The sequence below is a fragment of the Taeniopygia guttata genome, chromosome 15, assembly GCF_048771995.1.
Source record: "Taeniopygia guttata chromosome 15, bTaeGut7.mat, whole genome shotgun sequence".
Lineage (NCBI taxonomy): Eukaryota > Metazoa > Chordata > Aves > Passeriformes > Estrildidae > Taeniopygia > Taeniopygia guttata.
In genome coordinates this window covers 1,536,348-1,562,717 of record NC_133040.1, presented here as the reverse complement: position 1 = coordinate 1,562,717, position 26,370 = coordinate 1,536,348, and the positions used below count along the sequence as shown (strand labels likewise).

General features: G+C 48.5%; 1 protein-coding gene across 2 annotated transcripts; it reads right to left on the bottom strand.

The window, feature by feature from the left end:
* Nucleotides 1-24,417, bottom strand: ASCC2 (activating signal cointegrator 1 complex subunit 2). Of its 2 annotated transcripts, XM_030285926.4 has the most exons (19): nt 24,363-24,417; nt 21,990-22,085; nt 20,331-20,489; nt 19,835-20,005; nt 17,812-17,941; nt 15,939-16,006; nt 15,395-15,505; nt 14,349-14,461; nt 13,269-13,343; nt 12,627-12,734; nt 11,492-11,560; nt 10,797-10,871; nt 10,222-10,399; nt 9,443-9,657; nt 7,825-7,944; nt 4,008-4,229; nt 2,193-2,301; nt 1,629-1,705; nt 1-867 (listed from the first exon to the last, which is right to left on the bottom strand). In XM_030285926.4, the coding sequence occupies exons 2-19, from the start codon at nt 22,068-22,070 to the stop codon at nt 699-701; spliced, it is 2,250 nt and encodes a 749-aa protein (XP_030141786.4). In that variant the 5' UTR covers nt 22,071-22,085; nt 24,363-24,417; the 3' UTR covers nt 1-698. The 2 variants fall into 2 exon arrangements, with proteins under 2 accessions (XP_030141786.4, XP_072792090.1); XM_072935989.1 differs by lacking the exon at nt 21,990-22,085 and having other exon boundaries at nt 24,363-24,415.
* Nucleotides 24,418-26,370: the final 1,953 nt, after the last annotated feature.

Here is a 26,370-nt window from a genome sequence, read left to right as displayed (position 1 = left end):
TAAGACATCTACATCTTTTATTTGTACCATCTGTTTTCACAGGCCTCACTTGAGGGACAGAAATTCATAAGGTCTTACTCACCTGAACCCCTGTGGGTCTGCTGGCAGTGGGAACAGCCTGAGCCTTTCTGTGCCAGCACAGAGCTGTGTCAGGAGGTTTAGGTGGATATCAGGGAAAGGTTCTTCCCCCAGAGGGTGCTGGGTATGGCCTCGAGGCTGCCAGAGCTCCAGGAGCATTTGGACAGTGCTGCCAGGGATTCCCAGGGTGGGATTGTTGGGGTGTCTGTGCAGGGACAGGAGTGGGACTCGGGATCCCTGTGGGTCCCTTCCAACCTGGGACAAGCTATAACTCAAGTTCAGGATAAGGCATTTCCACGGAAGCCATGCTCTCAGAGCTGCCCACTCCAGGGTAGGCAGGAGCCAGTATGAAAATAAAACTCTGTGAATTATAAATAGTACAAAAGGGCAGGAATGGCTGCTGCAGCCTGTCCCATGTATTGGGCGCAGCCAGTGGCACACACGGTCAGGGCAGCTCCTTCCCGGGAACAGGCAGCACTCCCACAGGGAATGCGGCTCCGTGTGAGCCCAGCTGCCAGGTATTGCACACAACATCCATCCCCTGAGCAAAGGGAATGCCGAGGAAAGGGATCCTCCTCCTGGGCGGGGCCAGGGGATGGTGCAGCCCCGCCTGGAGCTGCTCAGGAAGGGATCATGCCCTTGTTGCGCTTCCTGTCGGCCATGGCCCGGCGGTTGTGGTTGGCTCTGGTGCTTTTGTTTGCTTCTTTCTTCCTCCGCTCCTGCTGCGTCTCCCGGTTCTGCCCGTGGCCCTTGGCGTTCCCAACAACGGCAGAGCTGTCGTGTCTGTGCCTGGAGGACACAGAAAAGGACATCACAACAGGCACACTGCACTCCTCGGGGTGAAATCCCACATCCCCACAGTCACACATCCTGGGTGTGAGGGGTTCAGCCTCGGGCCTCGGCTCCTCCCAGGGCTCCCACGGCAGCCCAGGAGCAGCATCAGCCACACCACCACTGTGTCCTTCCACACACTGAGCCCATCAGCTCAAAACAGCTATGAAACTGTCCCAAAATCCCAAAACTCCCAAATGTGGGAGCTGTCTGAGCTCTGGGAGTTGTGCTCTCCAAGAGCCTGTCTTCCACAGGGTTTTGCTACTTGGAGCGACAGGACAAGGGGGAACGGTTTTATGCTGAAAAAGGGGAGATTTAGATTGGGTACTAGAGGGAATTGTTCCCTGGGAGGGTGGGGAGGCCCTGGCACAGGGTGCAGAGAAGCTGTGGCTGCCCCTGGATCCCTGGAAGTGTCCAAGGCCAGGTTGGGACAGGGCTTGGAGCAGCCTGGGATAGTGGGAGGTGTCCCTGCCCATGGCAGGGGGTGGAAGAGGATGGTCTTAAGGTCCCTTCCCACCCAAACCACTCCATGATTCCATGCCATGCCTACCCCCATTCAATGGGATAAAACAACCAGCAGTGAAATAAAGGGTGGGTAAGGAAGTTCACCCCACTGTGGTAGGACCCTGACACAAAGGAATGTCAAGGAGCAGGAACAGCCCCAACAATTCCAGCCAGCAGCAAAACAGCTGCAGAGCCCGAGGGAGATCCTTGCTTACCCCTTCCTGGCGAGGAACGCCTGGCGCCTGGCTTCAGCCCTCTCCCGCAGGACAGCGGGGTCCTGCACAAAGTGGTCCTACAAGGAGGCAAGGGAACAGGTCAGAAACCCACTTGCATCATGCAGAAGCCTGGAGGGGAGAGGATTCTGTTGGGAACAGAGTTAATTCCTGGTTCAGTACCTCTGGACCAGTGGGATTGGTGTCAGGGACTCTAAACACAACACCTGGCACAAAACCTTCCCATACCATGGCTGCTCCCAGCACATCCATGGAAACAGAGTGCCAGTGACCCTCAGAGTGCTCTGCTGGCTCTGTCTGTCTCTGGGATTAAGGAGATTAAAGCTCCCCACGGAGGAAATGTCACTGCTCCAGCACAGTTAGGCCAGGAAGCACTGGAGAGCTGTCCTTGGGGACACATCACAGCCCAGCAGCCTTGAACAGCAGTCAGTCCCTGCTGCTGCTCAAAGATTCCCTCTCTGAAACAGGAAATCTGCTCCACATCACCTGCAGCTGAAGCAGGGAAGAAATATGGTAAATTTTAATGCAACTCCAACTAAATGTTACCTTCGTTCTTTCCTTTTCAGCTTCCTCCTCCTCCTCTTCATCCTCTTCCTCTGTCTCCTGTCCTTCCTCCTGTCCTTTAGGTCTCAAGACCTGAGGAATTGTGAATGGCCTGGGAATTAACACACAAATAGTTAGAAAAGAAAACAGCACAACCACAAACATTTCTCTGAACAGCACATCCTTTTTGGTTTGCATTGATGAGACTTTACAGATTTCACGGACTTAATTTTCCTGAACAACAACAACAACAACAAAAAAGCACCAAACAGGAGACCCAGGAGTTAATGCCACATTCCTTCGGGCAATTGACAAACACACAGTCTCCACTGGGGAATGTTCACTATGAAATTGTCACTGAAAATAATAATAATAGTTAAAAAAACCCCAACCCTGAAACCTCACAAGGAATTTCTCCACAGAAACAACTGCTTCCTTTGGGAAATGGGCATCCAGACACAGCCACAAGGCAATATTAAGGAGTATCCTTTGCTAGGATTTAGCTAAGCAGACAAGACAAATTTGGACAGAACCATTAATGCTCAGCCAGTGCTGTGCTCCAAACCCTCTGACTGGTCAGGGCTATCCAGGGAGCCCCAGTTCCATTGCTGTGCCCCAGTTTCCTACAGGGGGAAAACCCTGGAGAAATTAATCAGGCTTTATGAATCACTCTGAACATGCAGAGTGAACGGCCTGGGGGTGGAGGAAGAATTTACACATGCCTATAACTCTTCTTTAACATAAATATGTGTCTGTGTTCAAATTCCATTGGAATTCAGACCCACCATTCCGCTGCCGAAGAAATAAATGTAAAACCAGAAAAGCCTTTGTTATGTCAAACCAACAGATCCAGTTTTCAGCAGTGACATCCACTAATTGTTTCTAGAGGCAGTGAAAGAGGGAAAAACACCTGGGTGCCACATTCTTACAGGCAAAACACAAAAAGGATTTAAATTGAAGCTTCTCAACACTTTAGGAGCGGAAAAAAGGGACAAAAGAGCCTCAAAGCTTCCATTTGTTTTGAGGTTAGGAATGGTGACATCTTCATAATGCATCAGAATTCAAAAGGCCACTTTCAGAAATGTTAAAGCAGCTTTTAAACCACATGTTTTCTAAAATAAATATTCTCCAGCCTCCATCCCCACTTACCCTTTGCTTCCCAAAAGCTAATTGTGTGCAGTTGCCAGTCATGGTGCAGAGTGCTGTGCAGCTCTTCCGAGACTCAATTCCAGCTGTCAGCATTCAGAGGGGATTGACAGGGTTGTAAAATTTCCCAATTTTTGAAGTTTTCCTTGGCTAACCAGCCATTTTAGGTTGCCCAGCTCCACTGATTTTCCAAGCTGTTTTTCCCTGCTGCAGGGTAGTTTTTCTAAGGAGAAGCACTGCTGAGTACAAGTTTCCACACATGGCAAATTCCTCTTTTGGATTTGCTGACTAGTTGAGGCAATGGCAGAGTGGAAGCTGGAGAACATCCTGGGCACACTCTGTATTCATTTGCAACACATTCCTGAAGTTTAGGAATGGTCTGGATAGTAATTTAGTTTGTATTTATGTAGAGCCACTTTTCATTGAGGTTCTTTGCCTCAAGAGTGCAATCACCCTCTGTTCAAGGAATAGCCTGCCATGGGAACACTCCCTTATCCACAGGAGAAGGGAGACTCAAACCTTCCTCCTTGCACATCACAGTGAAAACAGAGAAAGGGGCGGTGTGAACTCTGAAGAACAGAACCCAAAGCAGCGTTTCCCAGGTTTGTGGGAGCCAGAGAATTCCGTGGTGATTTTCCCGTGGCTCCCTCCCTCCCTCCCCTCAGCATTCACCTCCTGGAGATGAGCTCGTCATCCGAGTCAGCGTCGTTAGCGCCCACTTGGTTCCCATCGTAGGTGTCGTCGTACTCGTCCTCGTAGTCCTCGAAGGGCTCTGCTGCTCCCGGCTGCAGGGGCAGCTCCTCCAGCACCACGCTGTACTGGCTGTAGCGCTGCCTCTGCTCCGCCACCAGCCGCTTGTCATTCACCAAGCTCCGGGTCGTGTCCTTCTCCCTCCTGCCGGCAACGGGAAGAAAAGGCAGGGGTCAAAACCTGCCTTTGAAGCTGCTTTTTCCCCTGTCAGTCAGTGGAATGTGAAGCAGTGCAGGTCTCATCCCCAGTGCCACAGGCTCTGCTTACCACACCTATTGGCTTGCTGGTTTATAGACTCGTGGGACGGTTTGGGCAGGAAGAGATCTTAAAGCTCATCTTATTCCACCCTCACACCTTCCATTAGCTCAGGATGCTCCAAGTCCTGACCTTGGACACTTCCAGGGATACAGGAGCAGCCACAGCTGCTCTGGGCACCCTGTGCCAAGACCTGCCCACCCTCCCAGGGAACAATTCCTTCCCAATATTCCCTCTCTCCCTGCCCTCTGGCAGTGGGAAGCCATTCCCCCTTTTCCTGTCACTCCAAGCCCTTGTAAACAGCCTCTCTTCCATCTTTCTAGTCAGCCCCTTCAGGTCCTGGAAGGCCACAATTAGGTCATCTCAGAGCTTTCTCTTCAGCTATCCCAATTCTCCCAGCCTCTCCACACAGCAGAGCTGCTCCATCCTTCTGATCATCCTGGTGCCTCCTCTGGTCTCACTCCAGCAGCTCCAGTTCCTTCCTGTGCTGGCCCCAGGGCTGGATGGAGTGATCCAGGGTGGGTCATTTGTACCAGGATTGTTTGGCCACTAAAAAAGAGCAGGAATTGTAGACCACCACACTTCAGACAGAGAGGAAGCTTTTACAGGAGGCCAAATGCAATTCTGTTCCAGATGAAACTTGGCCAAGGTGCATGGAGCACAAATGTGAGGGGAAAAGGACACATGTAGACAGGGAGATCCAAAACATAACCAGGTGAGAATTAGAATAAATACAGCTCCCAAGGCAAAGAACAAAACAGTAGAGTCAGTATGATTCAACCTCTCGGAGCACTGCAAGGGCTTGGTTTTAAAATTTAGAAGGCAAGTAAATTACAGTCATTTTAAAGAAGGGAAGACCAAGAAACAGAGGGATTAAAAAGCAGCTGCTGTGTGTCTCAAGCTGCACAAGCAGAAGCTCTGAAATCCCATTTTTCAGACCAGCCAAGTACATATTTACAGCAAAGCAATAGGGGATTCCACTGTCCAGCATTCCCAGGACAACCTGCAGCCCCCAGAGTCCAGCAGGACCCAGCATCAGTGGATTGTATCAGAAAAATGACATGTCCAAGGCAGTGGCAGTGCCAAGAAGGGACAGACTGAGGGGATGTGATCCAGCAGCCCGGATTTTCATTCAGAATCTCAAAACAAAGGAAGTTTACAGCTGGAGGTGGTTCCCTCTCTGCCATGACTCACTGCCTGCATTCGGTGGCACAATGCCCTCCCAAGCACGTGGTGAGCTCACACCCACCCCGGGATCCCTGGGATAACACCTCCTGTGGGAATTCAGCTGAGCCTGAACCCAGCACCTGGTAATTGCTTCCTGTCGAGCTGGTCTGATGACTGCAGAGGAGCTGCATGAAATGCTCTGGGCACCAATCCCAGGAAAAACAATGGGATAGGTCCTCTAGTCCCATGGCGCTCAGGAGTCCTGCAGCTCTGGCTCCAGGAGGCAGATGTAGCTGACTACCAGGGCTGGACAGGCACAGACAAGTACCATCACTTTTCAGGATCAGCACAGTCTATGTTGGCACATTCATTTCCTTGTGTTTGATTCCCTCCTCACCCTGGCAGGATTTCTCTTTCTCAAGGACAGTCCCTACTCCAAACTGCTGATGCTGAGAGTGGCCAGAACAGCCTGCTCTGGCTCTTTAGGCACTATGGTGACACCAGGCTTAGCAACAGCACCCCAAACACAAAAGAACTTGCTGAGCAAAAGGTGCTTAGAAAGATAAATAAAATTTAAGTATTTGATACAATTCAAATCCAAAGCAGACCTCAGACTAAGCTTGGAGAGCCCTGTTACCCCAAAACTGGGGAAAACCATCAGTGCTGAATATTAAACCCTGGAGATCAGGTACTGCAGCTTTTCCTTGGATTCAGTTGGATATGGTCATCTTTGGGCATTGCTGATCTCCAGGTTTTAAAGTACTCAAACCACAATTAGTATGTCTGGAGTTCTGCAGACTTTTCCCAAATATTCTGAAATGAAGGGAGGCAAATGACAGCAGGAAGAGCAGCAGCAAGAGGATAATCCCAAGAGGTCACATAACTACAGCAAGAGAGAGGAGAACTTCTCCAAGAGTGCTGGAGAAGTTCTCTGGAGGCAATTCCATGGGAGCAGATCCCAGAGCCCAGCTCAGGGATGATTTACAGCTTCCTGAGGCCTCCAAGTGATCTGCAGAGGGAGCTCCGAGCAGGATATTCCAGCCACTGGATGCTCTGTGCTGAACTCGGTGCTCCCTGGCCTTGACCAGCTGCTGCTGCAAGGCTTTGGGAAATAGGGATAACCCAGAACATCTGTGCAAGGCTTTGGGAAACAGGGATAACCAGCAAGGCATTGGGAATCAGGGAAAACCCAGCACACCTGTACAATGCACCCTGCCTCACAGAGCAAGGCACCACCATGAGGAGAAAGGTTCTGCCTGTGAATTCTCAGCTATGGACACAACAGAAGTCATGGCCTTGGCCAGAGAAAAAAGGAATTCCTTGCTTACTCAGCCAAGATAGGATCAGCACTGTGACACTGCTCTGAGGAGCTGGGCCACTGGACTTGGGAGCAAAAGTGGTTTTCTCCTAGAGTTTCATGCAACTTTGCAACCAAAACCTTAATTGGGAGCTCTCAGGTCATGTGGCTCCAACTCCAGCTGGACTTGTAGTTATCTGCTGTGTAAATACATCCCAACATTAAGATCACACTTGGCTGGTTAGAGGAGGTGTTTAAAGTCTAGTGGAAGGTGTCCCTGCCCATGGCAGGGGGTGGAACGAGATGAGCTTTAAGGTTCCTTCCAAACCAAACCATTCCATGATTCTGTAATACATTTTAAAATAATCTGGAACAAGGGAACCAGCACCACAGAGCCAGCTAGGCAGAAAGCAAAGTGAAAACTTTGTTTTTGTAGAAACCTCTGCTCATGGAAGGGGGATCCCTGCTCATTGCAGGTAGATTGACTAAATGACCTTTAAAGGTCCCTCCCAACTCAAACTACTCCACGAGTCCGAGTGCCCTTCTGCAGGAAGCTTTACAGCAGTAGGAACAACACCAGCAGTCTAAGGCACTGAATGTTATCAGATGTTGAAGTAGATGGATATTGAATCTTCCCTTGGCTCTAGATCAAATCATTAGTTATTCTCAGGTCTGAGTCACAATCCCAGGCTTGGGGATGGTGCTTTTCAAGGTTTGTTGTTCAGTGCAAGTTTAACATTAAGCCCAAGGAGGAAAAGCCTGACATTACAAATGAACTTGGCAGAGCAATCTCCAGCAGCAGACACAGGAAAGCCAATTAGGAAAAACACTAAGTGAAACCAACCCCCTCATAATATTTCACTTTACTTTCCCAGACAAACAGGTGGGAAGCATTATTGATAAGCATTCCCCTCTGCCAAAACATTCCTGCAGGAGGTTTTTAGGAGAGATAAATGTGCAGGTTCCCAGGTGTTTGTTCCTCCTGACAGGCAGAGTTAATGACTGGGTGCCAACACTCACCTCTTGCCTTTCTGAATGCGAGACACATCCACTGCATCCCTACTGAAAACATCAAACTCATCATTCTGGAAAACGTTACAGCGAGAGCTGACCAGAGGGGTAGGGTCTGGCTTCAGCTGTCTGTTAAAAAAACAAGGAGAGAGAATAAAAACTAAAGTGAAGTGAGGAAGATAAATCCTCTCCCTTCCCTAAGCCCTTGGTTTATCCTTTGTCAGTCCCAAAATGATCCCGAGCACACCAAGAAGTGCTGGCTGAGTCACAGGGCACAACCCCTTCCCTTCCCAGCCACACTGGCACAAGCACAGCACTTCCCAAAGCTTGGATTTGAGGGGAATCTAAAGCAACTCACAGAAAACCAAGAGAAAATTCTTCTGTTCATTTCAGAGTCTATCAAACCATGCAGGAAAACAGAATATTCAACAGACTGCCTGGTCTCAACACAGTGACTCAGTGAAGACAAACACTAAGTGTGATGAATTACAGGCTGGAGAAAATTCCAATAATTTGTTGCTGCTGATTTCAAGGTATTTATCTCCCTTGTTAAATCTTTCTCAGGGTTCCAGGTTTATGTTTGTTCAACCTGTAAGTCAAAAGACTGTACTTTTGACATTCACTTTGGTGGTGCAGACAGCTCAGCTGGGCAGCTGCAAATGCTGCTGTGCTCCCCTATAAATCAGCAGGGGTCAGAATTCGACATTTCCTATCGAACCAGCAGCTTTGTTTCAAGATGCAAAAGGCAGGAAGAAAAAAAAAATGCAGCTCTATCTTGTGGAACTGCTGGCTTTGCAGAAAAACCAATCCTTCCTAAAGCCCGTCCTGCACCAGTTGTGCCAAAGTCAGCAGATCTGATTGTGGGAACACAAAGATTGTTGCAAAACTAAGATTTTTTTTTACATCATTTTTCCGATAAAGATGCTTTCCTTTAATGCAACAGTGAGACAGTCTGCCCATAACTCCATGAAATGTGAACAAACAGCACATTCACATCCTGATGCTCTGTCAGGAACTGCTGGTGCAGCACAAACACACACTCACAGCTGCAGACAAACTCCAACAACTCAATCCTGCCACCAGCTATAAACCCTCCTTCCCTTGTCCAATCCACGAAAGTAGGACAAGCCAGGCAAGTTTGTCAGAGGGAACATAAAAATGGATCTGAATTGTCAGATCTTCAGTCACAAAATAGCACCCTGTTAAATAACTATATTTGACCCTGTGGTTGAATTCCAGCCGAATTGGCTCCTCTGAAGATGCCCTTGCCTGCAGGACAGCTGCGATTTTCACAGCTGTGACAACAAACAGCTGCAAAGTAACTTTTGAAGGCATCATATTCTATTGTCCAGCATTCTATTCCATTCTAGTCCAGTCTAGCATTTCGTGTACAAGTGGTTTTGTCCCCTGTCATAAAACACAACACAGCACCTGCTCTACTCTTACACTGAGCAGCAAAGGTCCCACTCCTCTGCAGGGACACAAGGACAGCAGAAAACTGGTGACAATGAGAAGCCTTCACTGCACTTCTCTACCCCAAATATGCAAATTCTTAGAGCTCTACAAGTGTTGAGCCTTCAGTGAGAACAATTAAGTGAGACAGAAACAACCAGAGCTTGTCTCACACCTTTGCATCCTTCGGTCCAGCTTATCCAGGTATGGCACCAACTTCTCTTCCAGGATGTTGTTGATCACCTGCTCTGTGTTGTATCCATACTCCTCCAGGCAGGCCAGGATGAATCCCTCTCCAAGATCTGGCAGCAGATCCTTCACTTGGGAGATCAGGGAGTCCAGCTCCACTCCAGACACGCAGGCAATGGGCGCGGCTGCAGCGCCAGCACACTGTGGACACCAAACACGCCTGGTGGGCACTGGGGAGGCACAGAGCTGAGGGCAGGCAGTGTGCACAGAAACACAGGGAAAGCAGCACTCTGGGCTGTCAGCATTTACACAAGTCCAAGACTGGAGCCAAAAGAGAAATCAGCAGTTTAAAATACACAAGGTTTCCAACATAGATTCGGGCACACATCTACTTTTGCCAGTCCCTGAGTCAGCAAGGACACCCTGGAGAATCCTTCCTCAAATAACAGGCGAGCTCTGCATTTCAAAAATATGCACATGAACTGCAGGGATGAAACAGAGTATTTGAATAATATCCAGCAAGGGAAAACCCAAGCCATGAGAGCTGGAAGCAATTTGCTCAGAGATAACTCAGGATTCAGGTGTAGCTTCATGTCTCATTTCCCAAGACTGCACGGAGATCCAGCAAAGGTCAGAAATTACACCAAATCTCATGTTGTCCACAAAGCTGGGCAAATCAAGCCTGTCCTCATGGATAGAGGAAGGCCAGAAGAGCAGAGCCCCCAGGAAGAGCAGAGCCCAGTCCCACCACAGAGATGTACTCACCTCATCCTCCAGGGCACACGCAGCCCCTGGATCCTCCCTGTCCTCAGGGGTGCTCTCCACTATTGCTGAAGCTCCATCGGATGCTGCTGGATCTTTAACAACTTGTCCTTTTCTCCTGTCTACCCCTTCCCAGGCACTTTCCACTGCTTGGAGGATATAGGCTGTCCTGGTCTCATCTCTAAGAGCACAGCATTAAGGACATTCCTGGATGCACATGTTCAGGGATCACCCTGAAGTAACTATGGGATTGTCAGCAATGTCCAAATTTGTGCCTGCATCAACACTCACAAAACTACAGAATGGTTTGGGTGGGAAGGGACCTTAAAGCTCATCTTGTCCCACCCCCTGCCATGGGCAAGGACAGCTTCCATTAGACCAGGCTGCTCCAAGCCCCCTTCAAGCCTTGGACACTTCCAGGGATGGGGCATCCTCAGCTTTTCTCGGCAACAACACCCCCTGTTCTTTTTTTTCTGTTAAGGGACAACTTTCCAGTACTCCTTGCCAGTACCAGAGGCAGAAATGCCACTGGTGTGAAGGAATCCAAGAGCAGGCAGGTGTGCAAAGCTCAAGGATACAATGCAGAGGATGCCTGTTGGAGCAGACTCACATCATCCTCAACGGGGAACAGCTCGTCATAGTCACGGAGAAATCTGCAAACACAGGAGCAAGTTTAATCAGTGGAGCTCAATTAATTACCACTACTGTGCCTCTCTGACTGCCTCAGTGCTCAGGTAGGAACAGAGAACCTCTCACCCAATGCTGGATTCCAGCCATGCCTGATTTTGGTCCCACTACACCACAGCAATACTCCTCAGGTGTGAGGGCTGGAACGCAGTGCTGCATTACAGGGAAAATCTGCTTTACCATGTGAACGTGCTCAGAATGCCAGCATGGGCAGGAGGACAAGATGGAATTCCAAGTTCTGCCACTTCCTTTGCATCTCCAGCATTCATGTTTAATATTTTTCTGGTCTGGTCAGCCCAGCTAGAAAGCACAGATCTGTAATAACAGAGTAACTTGTCAAGGGAGCTAATGGCTAAATTGCTCTTCTATTTTTTTGAGAGGCTGGATTAAAGGGAGTGAAGAATAGCATTTCTCAGTGCCAGGGTCTGTGCTGCAGGCTGAAATCCTCTCACTGCACTTCTCCCAACTACTTACAAGGATTTCTGACTCCCAAATGCCTCGTAATGCTGCCTCAGGCAATTCTGCTGTAAAGAATGGCAGAGGAAGGAGCTGAGTCCCCCTCGGGCCTCTTGCCAGCCAGACTCACCTCCTTTCCTGAAGCACCGAGGTGAAGATCTGCAGAAATTCTTCAATAAATGGCTGAATATTCTCACAGCTGCAGAAAAACACAGCACAGTGAACACTCAGAGGAGAGTCTGCCAACGTTTGGCCCCACCAGCCAAACCACTCGCATTTACACACCAAGGGAAAGCCCCATTTGAAAAGAGATTTCAGGCCACATTTGGCTTTCACAGGAGCAAAGAGTCAAATAGAAGCAAGTGGTTTTTAAGGCTTCAGCAAACATTTCAGCACTTAGATCTAAAGCTGTAACACACCTAGAATTACAAGTTTTCAGACAGACTTTACAAATAGTTTGATGCCTCAGATTTGCAGTAAGCAGAAAATGGTGTGCAGAACCCTTGTAACTGTGCCTTTATGACATCTTGGGATTACACCAGTAAATTTTCCAGGAAGTTTGTGCTCACCTGTGCAAGAACACCTGCCAAGCAAACTCCCATTGCAGCCTCAGTGCCCAAACCCCTGGGTGCTGCTGAGGCTCCAAACCTTGTTCCAAGGCACTTTGGGTGGGAAGGGACCTTAAAGCCCATCCAGTTCCACCCCCTGCCATGGGCAGGGACACCTTCCACTATCCCAGATTGCTCCAAGCCCCGTCCAACCTGGCTTTGGACACTTCCAGGGATGCCCAGCTTCTCTGGGCACCCTGTGCCAGGGCCTCAGCACCCTCCCAGGGAACAATTCCTTCCCAATATCCCATCTAACCCTGCCCTCTGGCAGTGGGAAGCCATTCCCCCTCATCCTGTCACTCCAAGCCCCTGTAAACAGTCTCTCTCCATCTGTATTGTTTGGCCATCCAGGTCCTGGAAGGTTACAATCAGGTCTCAAGGTGTTACACATGATCACACTTTGCATGAGCCACACACTGGGGTCAGAAAGCTCATTGGACCCAGCTCACCACAGAGATTCTGGACCAAACAGCTCCATCTGGTACATTCCTGATACACAGGACAACAGAATTTGACCTCAGCCAAGTCTTTGGCTACAATCCCAACACAAACAGAAGTTTCTGTTCGTTTCCTCTAGTAAATTTGTAAATGAGAAACAATTTTCTCCCACACAGCAATCAAGTAATTGGCGAGTAGCACAGAGCTAAGTGCCAATACCTGCTCTCTAGGATGGGCTGCAGACAGACTCGGTTTACCAGGATGTGAAAAACCTCTATCATCTTCTTTCTGGAGTGCGAAATCCTCCTCCACAAATCAGCAAAAACACTTCAGAGAGAGCAAAAGACACTGTTGGTGTCAGCACAAGAATTTGTAACACACCCTTATGCCAGAGTTAATCCTCTAGAAGAAGAATTTCATTAGGATGATATTCTCCTTGCTGCAAAGACCAGATATTAGACACATTCCATGGTCATTAAGGAAAATCTATGCTCCAAATAAAGCTGGTTTCAATCCCAATTGTCCTGGCAGCTCCCCACATGAGACCCCTGCTGTACCAGCACAGCCTGTGCCTTACAGTGAGACTGAGGTACAGAGAGATATCATTCATGTTCTCACACTTTGTTACAATTTGAATGCACCTCCCATCAAATTCCTTCTTACACACCACTAAAAATGATCCGTCACCCCACTGCCCAGGAAAATTTGCTAGTACAGAAGTCATCTCTTCAGAGTGCTTTGAAGCAGCATAAAAAAAGCCAGGCTCCTCAGGGATGGGTAAAGCAGCATGAAGTGAATTTTTAACTAAGCCCTGGGAAATCTCACTGAAGATCCAAAGGAAGCCTTTGCAGGAATTCTCACCTATTATCTTCATAATGCCTCTTCTTGATTGCAGATTCCAGCTCAGGAATTGCCAGTTCATAAAACGAAGCTAATCTGTACAGAGGGGGAACAAACCTGTATCTGTCAGCTGAGGTACCAAAACTCATTTGCTAAAAGGCAGAACAAATGGCTGATTCCATTAAACCCTCCTCACGAGCAGGACCCATGAGCATCACCTCATTTTGGTATTTTTGCCCCAGAACACAAGCAAACACACCACAGAGAAAGAGCAGCACTCTAAAGAAATCACAGAGAGGTCTTTGACGGGGTAGGAAAGAAAAGCATTTGAGAAGCATCCTGGTGCTGATCAGAACCATCTGCTCAACCCAGAAAAACCCCCAACACAGATCTGCAGCCTGCAAAGACCCAACACTCACAGAACCACAGAAACCTTCATGTTGGAAAAGCCCCCTAAGAGCATTGAATCCAGCCATTCCCCAGCACTGCCAATGCCACCACAGACCATGTCACAAGTGCCACATTCAGCTGGCTGTTAAATCCCTCCAGGGATGGGGACTCCACCACTGCCCTGGACAGCTGTGCCAGGGCTGGACAGCTCTTTCCATGAGGAAGTGTTCCCTAACACCCAGCCTGAACCTCCCCTGGCACAGCTTGAGGCCCTTCCCTCTCATGCCTTGTCACCCTCTCCCAGCACTCAGCTTTTGCCAAAGCTCACTGATATTCTCTAACATAAAACTTGGACATAACATCAAAGGCATTTGTTTTCAGACCTTCAAGAACTATTTCTCTGAAATACTTTCTGCTTCCCTTGCTTTGGGTCCTTTCTGCTTCCCTTGCTTTGGAACAGCAGGAAGTTCCTTTTGTCCATAACTGGTCCCTCTCCACCCTTCCACTGTTCACACTGAGTACTGTTCAGCTGACTGGAAATTGTCATGGGTGCCTGGCTCCAGGATCACTCCTAGATAACAGCAGACACAGAAGAGAAAATCCACACATCCCTCTATCCATGTATTAATTATGCTGCATTCCTGTCAGCACATTAGCACATTCAGTATTTTTACACGACAGGACAAATTCTGTCTGCACTCCAAGACATACCTGTAACAAAACTCGTGTTTTTGGAAGGTCTGGCAAGCCAAGGGAAAGACATCAAGAAAGGCCCAGAGAGTTGTGCAGGTGTCACATAAATACAGCACAATGTCCTTCAGCTCCTGAGAGGGAAAGTGCAGTTACTGAGGGAAGAGCCAGGCAAGTTTTCCCAGCACGGACACAGAATATTTGGGCCAAGCCTCCCCCTGACTGCACATAGTCTGTATCAACCATAAACCTGCTACAGGGTCTGGGGGCAGACACAACACTTCTCCTACAACTCCTAATGTTTGTTTAAAGATCTATAATGCAATTCCAACTGTCTGCTTTCATTAGAGATCCTGTGAGATTATAAGAACCCTCATCAGATCCTGTTCTGGACAGTGGCTTTGCCCTCAATACACTCTCCACACATGGAATTCTTCCCCATGCAGCATTTTTCATGAAGCACTGCATGGCAGAACCATGGGAATTAAAGGGAACATGGGAAACATGGGAACCAAAGGGATGTTTTCAGCAGTATTGTCCAGTGCAAGCTACATTTCCAAGGCAGCTGAAACAAACTGAATGACACACTAAATGACAAACTATCATTTTTATTATCAATAAATCATAGTTTGAACTGAGAGTTTGGTCCCACACACAAACTGAAAGACCAAGTTTTTGCAGAGGACCACATTTACTGTCTTTGTACAGCCCCCAGCACACAAACCCCTCTTAATTAACTGCAGTTAAATTACACTGTTGTTAAAACACACACTTCTGAACGAAAAAAAAATTAGCTGTTATCACCTCCAGGGTTAGGTGGAGACTTCTGTCAGATACTCTGTTACATTATTTACAAGCTGATTAAGCAAAAAAGTTGCCAGGTTTAAAATTATCCACGATCCAAAGGATGTGGGTGAAACGAACCAGCTCGTGGTGGAAAGGTTTTATCATCATGTCCCAGGACAAAAAGTGCAAGAATGGCACAGAACCATGAGCTGTAGGAGCTTTTGGGAACAGAATGATCCTCTGTGGTCTGTTCAGCAGGAGTACAGAGAGTTCAGTCCTACCTGGAGGGGCATGTTCCCTGCAGTCACACTGACTTTCTCTTCCAGTTTCTGGGGCTCAGCAGAGGCCCCTTCACACTGCAAACCACACTTGTGCAAAATATTGTTGAACACCTAAATCAGGAGAACAGGGCAGTGTTAACAGACAGGAGCCAGCACTGGGACATAGCAGAGAAGGCCAGAAGCTAAAGGAAGGTGAGAGGGAAGAGTCATCACATAATAATTTTAGATAAAGGTTCAAAACCTCCCTGACACACATTAACAAACTAGGGAAAGGGAGAAACAGCAAAGTCAGGGGAGGTTTAGGCTGGATACTAGGGAAAGTTCTTCCCCCAGAGGGCAGTCAGAGTTCAAGGAGTGTTTAGACAATGAGTGGGATTGTTGGGGTGTCTGTGCAGGGCCAAGGGTTGGGTTTGATGATTCTTGTGGGTCCCTTTCAACTCAGGATATTGCTTGATTTCATGAAATGTATTCTGCCCACCTACAATGTTCCCTTTCCACTCTCCAAGCTATGCCACATTCCAGATGAAAAGCAGGAAAGCAGTACCTGGAGGACAGTGGGCAGAGTTTCATCAAGGTCACTGAAGTAACTGGGCTGCTGAGTGAAGATATTTCCTGAAAAGGGAAAGGAGAGCATTTCCATCAGTTCAGACATTGATGCCAGTGAGCAAATTTGCAGCAGAAAATGGTACTTGTGTTATTGCTGACACACCTAGTGACCATGTGGGACACAGCCCACCCTGATTCCTGAGCTCATGCAGAGGCCCAGCTCCCAAAAAGCTGATCCATCAGCTCTCCAATGCCACTGGAGATCCAGCACTGGGAATATGCTCATCAGAGCAGAGCAAATGAGATGTCAGATGATTCACGCTCCAGGGGCTGAATCAATGAATAATGCAAATACTATCACTGAACAACCCCAGCTCCTTTATTTGACAACTGGAGTTGACTTTTAATTACTGATAACAGTTCAGCACACACCAGGAGATGTGCTGCCGAATATTTCTTAAAGGTAATGAGGCTTTAGTAACACCTGCTATTATATTACTAGGACTCCATTATCTTTACAAAATACTCCACTGAGTAATGCCTTACCATAAATCCTCACCAAGCAAGCACTGAGGCTCCTATTTTCCTGGGAATTACTGTAGAGATTATGACAATTAAGAGTTCTCCAGCAAAGACAGAGCTATTAGACAAGTTTCAGATAAATTTATACTCTGAGAAGCCCCTCAAGTTTATGAAGTTATGAATTACACAGCAGAACTGCTCATGTCATTACTGTCACGACATAATGAAATAATCAGGTGAGCAAATCTTTGGTCCCCTGCATGCAGCATGATTAGGTGGCACTCCAGAGTGTAATTCAAAGTAGGTTTCATTACTTAGGTCTCTTTTGGAATATTTTAAGGCACAGATAATCTAAGCTGCGCATCTGAAAGGGAAGTATCTATCTTGCCATGCCTGCTTTCCATCTCTCAGGCTTGACAGAGGAATTTAGAGTAGAAGCTACTGAAAAAGGACAAAAGATTAATTACCTAAGATTTTCTGGCTGGAAATCTGTCTGCACCACATGATCTCTAACACTTCTCATGTGAATGAACTTGGAAATGAGACAAAAAATAACTACCAAAGAAATGGAAAACCTTCATCCCATGAGCTCCAGACAAAGTGGGTTAGAATTCAGGAAAAGCTCACTTAATCCAAGGGTAGATATTCTTCCATTCAGGTGATATTAAAGACCACAGGATTGGGAAGGGAGCACAGGATAAATAGAGAAGCTAAATCAATATGCTCCATCTCCACTCCTCAGCATCCATGGCTGGATGCTCCTCCCTGTGTACTCACCACTAAGACCGTGTGTACAGACACAGAAATCCAGGGATAAGCACAGCCCGAGCAAGGCTCTGAAGTGTTTGTGGTTTGGAAGCTCTGGATACATCAATGTCTGCACTGAAGTTTCAGGTCCTCCCACTTCCCATAACAGTGATTACTTCACACTGAATGTTTCACTTGGCTCCCAGCTCTGGGAACAACAGCACTCCCAGCTGGACTGTGCCCATCTCCCACCCCTCCTTCCTCCTCACCCTTTCCCATCTCTACCAGGATTTTACAGAGCCTCACATTCCACTCACAAGGGCTGAGGACACATTCAATTGGCAAAGGAAACAACTGAGCCTAGGTTTATGTCTAACAACATAAGCCTAGCCCAGGGCAGCAAAGTAGACATGAAGCTTTCCTTGGAACAAGCAAAGTGCACATGGAAAAAGAAAAGCACAATCTGATCTAGAAATGACAGATCTTAGGTGCTACAGAACAATTAATTTTCAGAACAGTTCCACTGGTATAAACCCCAGTAAGTCACTTGTCATATAAGCAAAAGTCTAAATATAGCAAGGTGTTCCTTGGTTTTTACTGACCAATCATCTTCTGGAGCAGAAGGCCATTTCCTTTCCCAAAAAGGACACAGAGATCCAGAATCTTGGGGATATCAAACAGGAAGTTATTGTAAATAATTTTTCCAAAGACAGAGGGAGTGATAAAATGATCCTACAAAGATAGAAAAAGAAAAGGAATTTAAAGGATAATCCATATCTTACTCTGCAGTAACTCCAGCATTATAATGGCACCTGTAAAAACATCTCTCAAAGGTGTATTAAGGAATTTACTTCATAGAAGGCAGCAACACTGCTTGAAACAGCTTCTGTGGAGCTATCTATTCCCACATTCCTGTCCCTGCCACACCAGGCACCCCACTCATCCCTTCACCAGCAGGTGAATTAATCTACCTAAAAGTTTTACAAAAAATCTCCCTACAGGTCCCCAGTTCCCAGCCTGTCACCAGAACAGCTCAGCTCAGGAGCACGAATGAGTAACCAGGCACAGGGACAGCCTGAGGTTCTTGTACCCTGGGAGAGCAGAACCCAGCACCAGAGACCACAGAATCAGGGACAAACCCCAGAGCTGCAGCTCTTCATGCTGACTGTTGAACATTGTGCCAACAACTCATCATACTGAAGGCATTTCTTACAAAATTCTGGATGAGAAAAATTCCATTGTCTGACACTGAGAAACAGGCAGCTGCAATGTGATTTTGGATTTTCAGAAGCCTGGTTTGCCTGTGACAGCAAATGTTTTCAATCCTAGTGAAAGGCAGGGCACATTCTCCCTGCTGAAGCAGAGGGATGGGGCTCAGTGCTGGCCAGATTCCCATTCCAGAACTCCTGCTGACTCCTGCATGACAATGGACTATTCATTCCCTGCAGATCACTCAACTAGAAAATGGTTTCAAATGCTCGCCTGCCTCTCCAAGTGGTGAGGTTTAATCAGATCCTGCAATGAAAGACACCACAGAGGTGTTGGGTACTTCTGCTGAAGTGGTGCCAGCTGCAGGCTCCAGCATTCCTTCATCCTGCTCCTGTCCCAGTCCTCCACTCCCGGGCCTTTCCTTCAAAACATCCTGAATGTCACCACTGTGATAAGCAAGAAAATCAACACAGCCTAACACATCATGATCCAGTGACTGCTGAAACACAAGGTGCCTCACTCATCCTGCCCAAAGGCCTGGTGAAAACCCCATAGCTCCAGATGGGAGTTGCACTCACACAATGAAGAAGATGTCTTTAAATTATAGAATCTCAGAGTGGTTTGGGTGGGAAGGGACCTTAAAGCCCATCCTGCCGTGGGCAGGGGCACCTTCCACTATCCCAGGCTGTTCCAAGCCCTGTCCAGCCTGGCCTTGGGCACTGCCAGGGATCCAGGGGCAGCCCCAGCTGCTCTGGGCACCCTGTGCCAGGGCCTGCCCACCCTCTCAGAGAACAATTCCTTCCCAATATTCCATCTATCCCTGCCCTCTGACAGGGCAAATCCATCCCCCCTTGTCCTGTCCTTCAAGGCCCTTGTCCCACATCCCACTCCAGATCTCCTAGAGCCCCTTTAGGCACTCGAAAGGGCTGTGAGGTCTCCCTGGAGCCTCCTCTTCTCCAGGTTGAATGCCTGTTGATGCCAAGATAACTGTAATTTAGAGACATTTCACTGTATGTCCAAAACTTGGGGCCAGTTCATGGAGACACAAGTATTAGCAGGAATTTGGTAGCACCACATGGCCCTGAGGGAGTGAATGCTCAGGAACTGGTGGCCTGAAGAGCCTGTTCCATGTGGCCACACAAAGGCCAATGTGTTCTCTCTCCTCTTACCATGACATATCCAACCACTACACATGGATAACCTGCTATTACTTGGGAAGGAGGTGCAGGCAATCAACCAAGGAATCACTGCATAGTTTGGATGCCTCAGCTCTGAGTGTTATCATCTCCACACTGAGAACCCAACTGATAAAATCATCAGGGAGAGGAATGTCCTTCCAGAAGGAAAATTATTCATTTCTCTCTTTTTATCTAAGTCACACAACCTGGAGCACCTGCAAGGCATAGGAATATTTACCTTGGACTCCTTGTGGGTGGACATCCTGAGGAAGGTGAGGAAGACACTGCGATGGAGGCATTTCTGCAGCTCGTGCACCTCCGGGTGACAATCCCAGAGCACGTCGAACTTGCGAGGTGCAGAGCGGAGGTAGGAATCCAAACACTTCTGCAGGGTCTCATCAAATATCACCTGGCACAAGGAAAGGCAGGAAAATAGGAAGGAGGGAATCTCACACCTTCATACATTGTGCTCCTGAGCATCCCAGTCAAATTTAAAGCAATCTAAAACACTTAGGACTTCAATATCCATCAATACAAGCCAACTCTTAAAATTGCCAATGGAAAATCCTTAGGGAAATACTTTCTTTGAATTCTAAGTGCAGTAATAGAAATTAAATGTTTCCTGCATGACATAACAAGCATAACCAAATCTTTATGAAAATGATGTAAGGCTCATGGCTTTTACAAGCACCTAGACATTTATATTGTATCTTCAGATAAACAGCAATGATTACCTGGCACCAGAATTTGTCATGAGGCAAAGCCAGAAGCCAGTTCAGGTCATCTGCAATGAATTTTGCTCGCTCCAGGAACTCCTCCACCAGAGCAGGGTCTCTGATGGCAGGAGGGGGTTTGTACAGCACAAATGACCGATCTGCTTTAATTTCTGGATGCTGCAAAAAGGCAAAAAAACACTGTATTTAAACTCCAGACCAAGTGACAGGAATGTCACCATCTGCTCACTGAATTCCAGGAAACAAAAAGCTACCTTTAAATACAGCTTGACATTATAGAATCACAGAATGGTTTGTGTGGGAAGGGACCTTAAAGCTCATCCAGTTCCACCCCTGTCAGGGGCAGGGACACCTTCCACTGTCCCCAAGCTCCATCCAGTCTGGGCTCGGACACTGCCAGGGATCCAGGGGCAGCCACAGCTGCTCTGGGCACCCCGTGCCAGGACCTCTCCACCTTCACAGGGAACAAGTCCTTCCCAATATCTAACCCAAATTTCATTTTGAACCAATTACTCCTTGTCTTGGCACTACAGTCCTGATGACAGGAACATTCCCTTCCCTGGTAACTTCCCATTTTCTACCCGTTCAAGGCAGTGGGTTTGTATCCTTCTTTATAAGCAACATTTTTCAGACCTTGATAATTTGGCAGTTGCTGCTCCTTGCTTTCTCTTAACCAAAGCCTGACAAAGCAATCCTCCCACGCCATCAAAACAAAGAGCAGGAGCTTCCTGGCATGCCTTTGAACTCTCTCTTTTTGCTCTGAACTGGTTCTTGCACAATATTCCATGAACTCAAACTGACACAACCATCAAAGACACAAACACTTCACTACCTTTTCCAAAGGTTACTGAACAGGCTTTGCCCAAATACACCCACCCTAAAAGGAGAATTCAGTGAGCAGCAGGTTTGGGCTCTGCCTCATCCCATACGTGTGGTCAGGGTAAAGCTCCTCAGGAGTGAGCAGCACTGACAATCCCATTCCTGCAACACACCCAAAAGGCTCTCTCCAGGCCTTATTTCTGGGAGAAACGGGTTTCTGTGGATTGAATTTTCTGGTTTCATCAAGCTGAAGGCACAAGGGATGGATCCCAGTGCCACAGCTTGGAGCTAAACCTGAGGCAGAGCTTGTAAAAAGTCCCTGAGCATTCCTCCATTGTGGCAGAGGTTACAGACTCAAGAGAGGGAATTGTGCTGGGAAAACACAGTTTACTCCAGATATAAGTTTGGTTCTTGTGTTTTGTTTTTTTTTTAATGGTAGGTAAATGAAATCTCTACTATCTCAACACATTTTAAAAAAAATTCTTTAACAAGCAGGGTGAGTAAATATTATAGAATCACAAAATATCCTGAGCTGGAGGGACCCACAGAATGATCAAGCCCAGCCCCTGTCCCTGCCCAGACCCCCACCAACCCCACCCTGTCCATCCCTGGCAGTGCTGGCCAAAGGCTCCTGGAGCTCTGGCAGCCTCGGGGCCGTGCCCATTCCCTGGGCAGCCTGGGCAGTGCCAGCACCTCTGGGGGAAGAGCCTTTCCTGATCTCCAGCCTGAGCTGCCCTGGCCCAGCTCCAGCCGTTCCTGTCACATATCCCAGACCAAGCCTCCATATAAGACAATTGTTTATTGAAGGTCTGTTTGGCTTTCAGGAAAGCCAGAGCTCACCAGTGCTGGTAGAGTTCTCAGCTTCCCTGTCTTGGGATCCCTTTCTGTCAGCTGGAGCTCGTCCAGAGGCAACGCTGGCATCCTGGTGGCTTGTTCCTGTCCTCAGCAAACAAAAGCAGTACAGGATGCACTTTACAAGGTCAGTCAGTCAACAGCAGAACAAAAGAGGCTGCAGCCCTGCTGTAACACACACACTCTGGCTGGGAATACATTTATGCCCAGCAATTTATACCCTAAAAACACATATACATCCATCCCACCAAAATGCCAAATTCTGGGGGAACCTGGACATATATCAGAGGAAATCTGGAATGTGTTGCTAAACTTTCATCCCTGTTCCTTACTGAAAGGCCACAGATATCTTCCAGGACAACAAAGCACATTTGGGGGCACTGTTTAATATGGAAAGTAGATATTTAAAGGGGGTTGCTGAAGAGCTGTGCTGAACTCTGGCCTTTGCAGCCTCTTTCAACACTTGCAGTGTCTCTCATGACAGCACAAACTGCAAGGGCAACCCAAACACAGCCTTGTCTGTGCTTTAAAAGAGTATTTTTGGTTCCTGTGAATATTACAGCACTCAGCCAGAAAAGGGACACAGGCTGAGCCTACAAAAGCTTTCCCCACTCCTGCCAATTCCCAGAGCTTCATCTTCAACAGCATTTGTTGGCTCATAAATGTTTCAATTAACTTTCTGAAATTAACTATAACTCAAATATTAGAGTAACTCAGTAGAAGGAATGTTATGGTCGCTGTTAAAAGAGTTCAGATTTACAAAAAAATGAAAGTTGCAGGTTAACAGATCTTCTGAATGATTTAGGGGGTTATGAATTCTGCAAAATTGTACTAAAAAGTTATGTTCTTATTAAGAAGGTCACACATCTCCTCAGATGCACATTTACTTGCAGTCACATTGCCTGGGCTGAATAACAATTAAAACAAGAGCAGTGTCTCTAAAGCTGAATAACTCTGACTCAGAAGTGGGGTCATGGTTTAGACAGCAAGCAAAAAAATATTTTTCATTCCATAAATCTGTCACCTATGGATTTAGGCAAAAATTCTGTAATCTAACATTTTAGAGCTCAATTAAAATAATACAGCAGAGCAACAGCAATACCCACAGCTTAGAAAACTAAAAATAATTCTGTCTTTCCAGAGGACTTTAAAAATTAGGATGTTGACAGAAGCAACTCTTACTTTATAATGAACAATTTCTTTGGGGAAAAAAAAAGAAAAAAATCAAAACTTTTTAGCAGAATAAGCCCAGCTGGTTTTCAGTTCAGTTTTGTCATATATTTAATTTGGCACTTAAAATTTTTAGAGTCATTCTGAAAGCTGCACATAGAAATGTGTGTTTGTAACACAGAAAAACATGACAAGTGTCTCATTTCAAGCCTGGAAGGCACCAAAATCTCCAGTCCAAGTCAAAAACATCCTGGAAGAGACAGAAGTCCTGCCTAAAAGCTTGTTAAACTAGAGAAGAGAATAAACCTGAGTATGGGATAACCTCAACAGAGAATTATTCCTGATTATTCTCAGAAGCTTTTCCCCCCCACAAAGAACTTTGGCCTAAACCACAAGCCCACGATTAATCTGTCATGCCCTGTGATTTCAGGTGCAGTGGAAGAGCCAGACAAAGAACATGATTAACCAGGGAAACTTATTTTCTCAGGGAAATTTATTTTCCCAGAACGAGAAACAATTCCTGCACTGCAGTTCCCACTGATGTGCACATCCATGGAGACATCCAGGGTGAGGTGACACGCTGAGGATGGGGCAGCCACCACAGCACAGCTGGCACAAGGAATGTTGCAGCATGGATTCATGGAATGGTTTATGTTGGAAGGGACCTTAAAGTTCAACCTGTTCCAACCCTCGCCATGGGCAGGGACTATATCGGGGTGCTCCAAGCCCTGGCCAACCTGGCCTTGGGCACTGCCAGGGATCCAGGGGCAGCCACAGCTGCTCTGGGCACCCTGTGCCAGGGCCTGCCCACCCTCCCAGGGATCAATTCCTTCCCAATGTCCCATCCATCCCTGCCCTTTGGCACTGGGAAGCCATTCCCTGTGTCCTGTTCCTTGAGGCCCTCGTCCCACATCCCTCTCCAGCTCTCCTGGAGTCCCTTTAGGCACTGGAAGAGGCTCTGAGCTCTCCCTGGAGCTTCTCCTCTCCAGCCGAACACCGCAGCTCTGTCACCTCGGCCCTACCCCATGGCCAGACCCAGTTAACCCAACACCGCCGGTTAACCCGGGCCCAGCCGCTCCCGCCGCCCCCGCGGCCACGTCCCCTGCCCGGTCCCTGTCCCTGTCGCACCGGGCCCTGCCCAGCCTCTGTCCGGCCCAACCCAACCCCACACAGCTGCCCGAGCCCCGGTACCGGCACTGCCGTCCCACCAGCCCCGCGACGCTTCCGTGGCCCGGCGCTGCTTCCGGCCCCGGGCGGAACTCCCGGGCTGGGCGGGGCGCGGGCGGCTCCGCCCCGGCGGCGGCACCGGCCCGGCTCGGGTCCGGCTCCGGTGCGGCTCCGCCCCGGCGGCGGCACCGGCCCTGCTGCGGTCCGGCTCGGGTCCGGCTGCGGTCCGGCTGCGGTCCGGCTCCGGTCCGGCTCCGGTCCGGCTCCGGTGCGGCTGCGGCACCGGCCCTGCTCCGGTCCGGCTCCGGTCCGGCTGCGGTCCGGCTCCGGTCCGGCTGCGGTGCGGCTCCGGTCCGGCTGCGGTCCGGCCCCGGGATCGGTCCGGCTGCGGTGCGGCTCCGGTCCGGCTCCGGTCCGGCTGCGGGCCGGGCTCGGGCCGTGCTGCAGGGACCAAACCCCCGCCCGCCCTCCGCATCGGCCGCAGCCGCGGGGCTGGGGCAGTTATAGTCCGTGGGTCTTGCGAGGTGAAGGAGCCTGCAGCTGTTCTTCCTTTGAAGGAAAACCCGATGGTTCAATAAATCACCTTTTTGAAGGAGACTTTTCTAACTTAACTGCGCTGCCCCATCCGCTGCCACAGGCTGGGCAGCGAAGGGGTTCTGGGGGGATAGGGACCTGTCCTGCGACCCTCGCAGCCCCCACACTGCTTCCCTCGGCTGGGGCTTCTCCTTGCTCCCCATGGACGTGTCTGTGCATTACAGTCGGACAGCGCACGAAAAGGGCAACTCCTGTCAATTCATACGAGCACCGATAGTGAGAACAGATTACATCATTCACATTTACACAGCACTGAAAGCCCTTTGCTCCGGGAACCGGGCGCTTGGTGACACGGGCACCAATTTCTGCTCCCAAGGGTCTCGGTTCTCCTCCTTGACCACAGGGAACTCCTCCTTCACTTAGCCCAGAGTCCGGCTTTAGATGGCAAAGTGGCCTAAAATAGAAAGCACGCCATGCGGCTCGTTAGGGACTGGAGCGAGTCCCGCTGGCGGTGCCCTCCATGCCCGCACCCTCCGGCGGTCCCGCTGTCCCGGTGTGCGGCACCGCGGTGCCCGTGACCCGCGGGGCACTGAGCAGAGGGCCGCACACCCCACGGCTCCCCCGGGCCAGCAGCAGAGCCGGGCTCTGTTCCCGTCACACAGAGCTGGCTGCTAGCGATTCACACTGCAAATGTCATGACGGGCTGTCTGGAACCTGCCATCTCTCCCGTTCTGTTGAACTAGTAACTTTTAAATGAAATATTCATCGTTTCTATTTCTCCAACATCACTGCATCTGTCAGAGCTTGGGACTGGAGTCCCAGCAGCAACATGCTGTGCAGAACAGCCTACCAGAACCAGACCCCAGTGATGATGTCGGTCCAAGGTTTGCTCCAGTTCTTTTTTCCTGGAGGAGAACACTTGGCAACTGAAATATGATTCCCTCGCAAAGGCATCTGTTTATGTCCCCTCCTGTGCCAACCCTCCTCAGAGCAGTGCTGGTGAGATGCCAGGTGACTCAGTGGGTTTTGAATGTGTCATCGAGCTGTTTTTGAGTCACTATTCCTCTTTTTTGGGGTGTTTTTTGTAACCTTACCAACTGTGTATTCCCTATTTGATTTCCTAAAGCACCGTGAGCTGTTGGAGCGTCTGCCCAAAACTGGGAATATTAACTCCACTTGTATAACCCAGTTAAATTACTATATGAAAACACACTATTCATACAGATTTATCTGGCAAAAAAAACCTACATCTGTTCACCTGTGACAACGTGCCAGAGACCTTCAAGACTTCATGACGGTAAAAGTTAAATCTGAAATCTTAATGGAAATCACAGCTTTCTGATCTCAGTGTGCAAGGAAACTGCCGACCTGTATTGCACAGATAAGGCAAGGTATTAAAGTCAGCTGGCTGTTGGTTCTGCTGAAAATCCATTTTTCAAGGTTCAGTCCAGAATGACTGGACTGAGTCTCGCTGAAAGCACAGGGCAAGCTGGCTTCA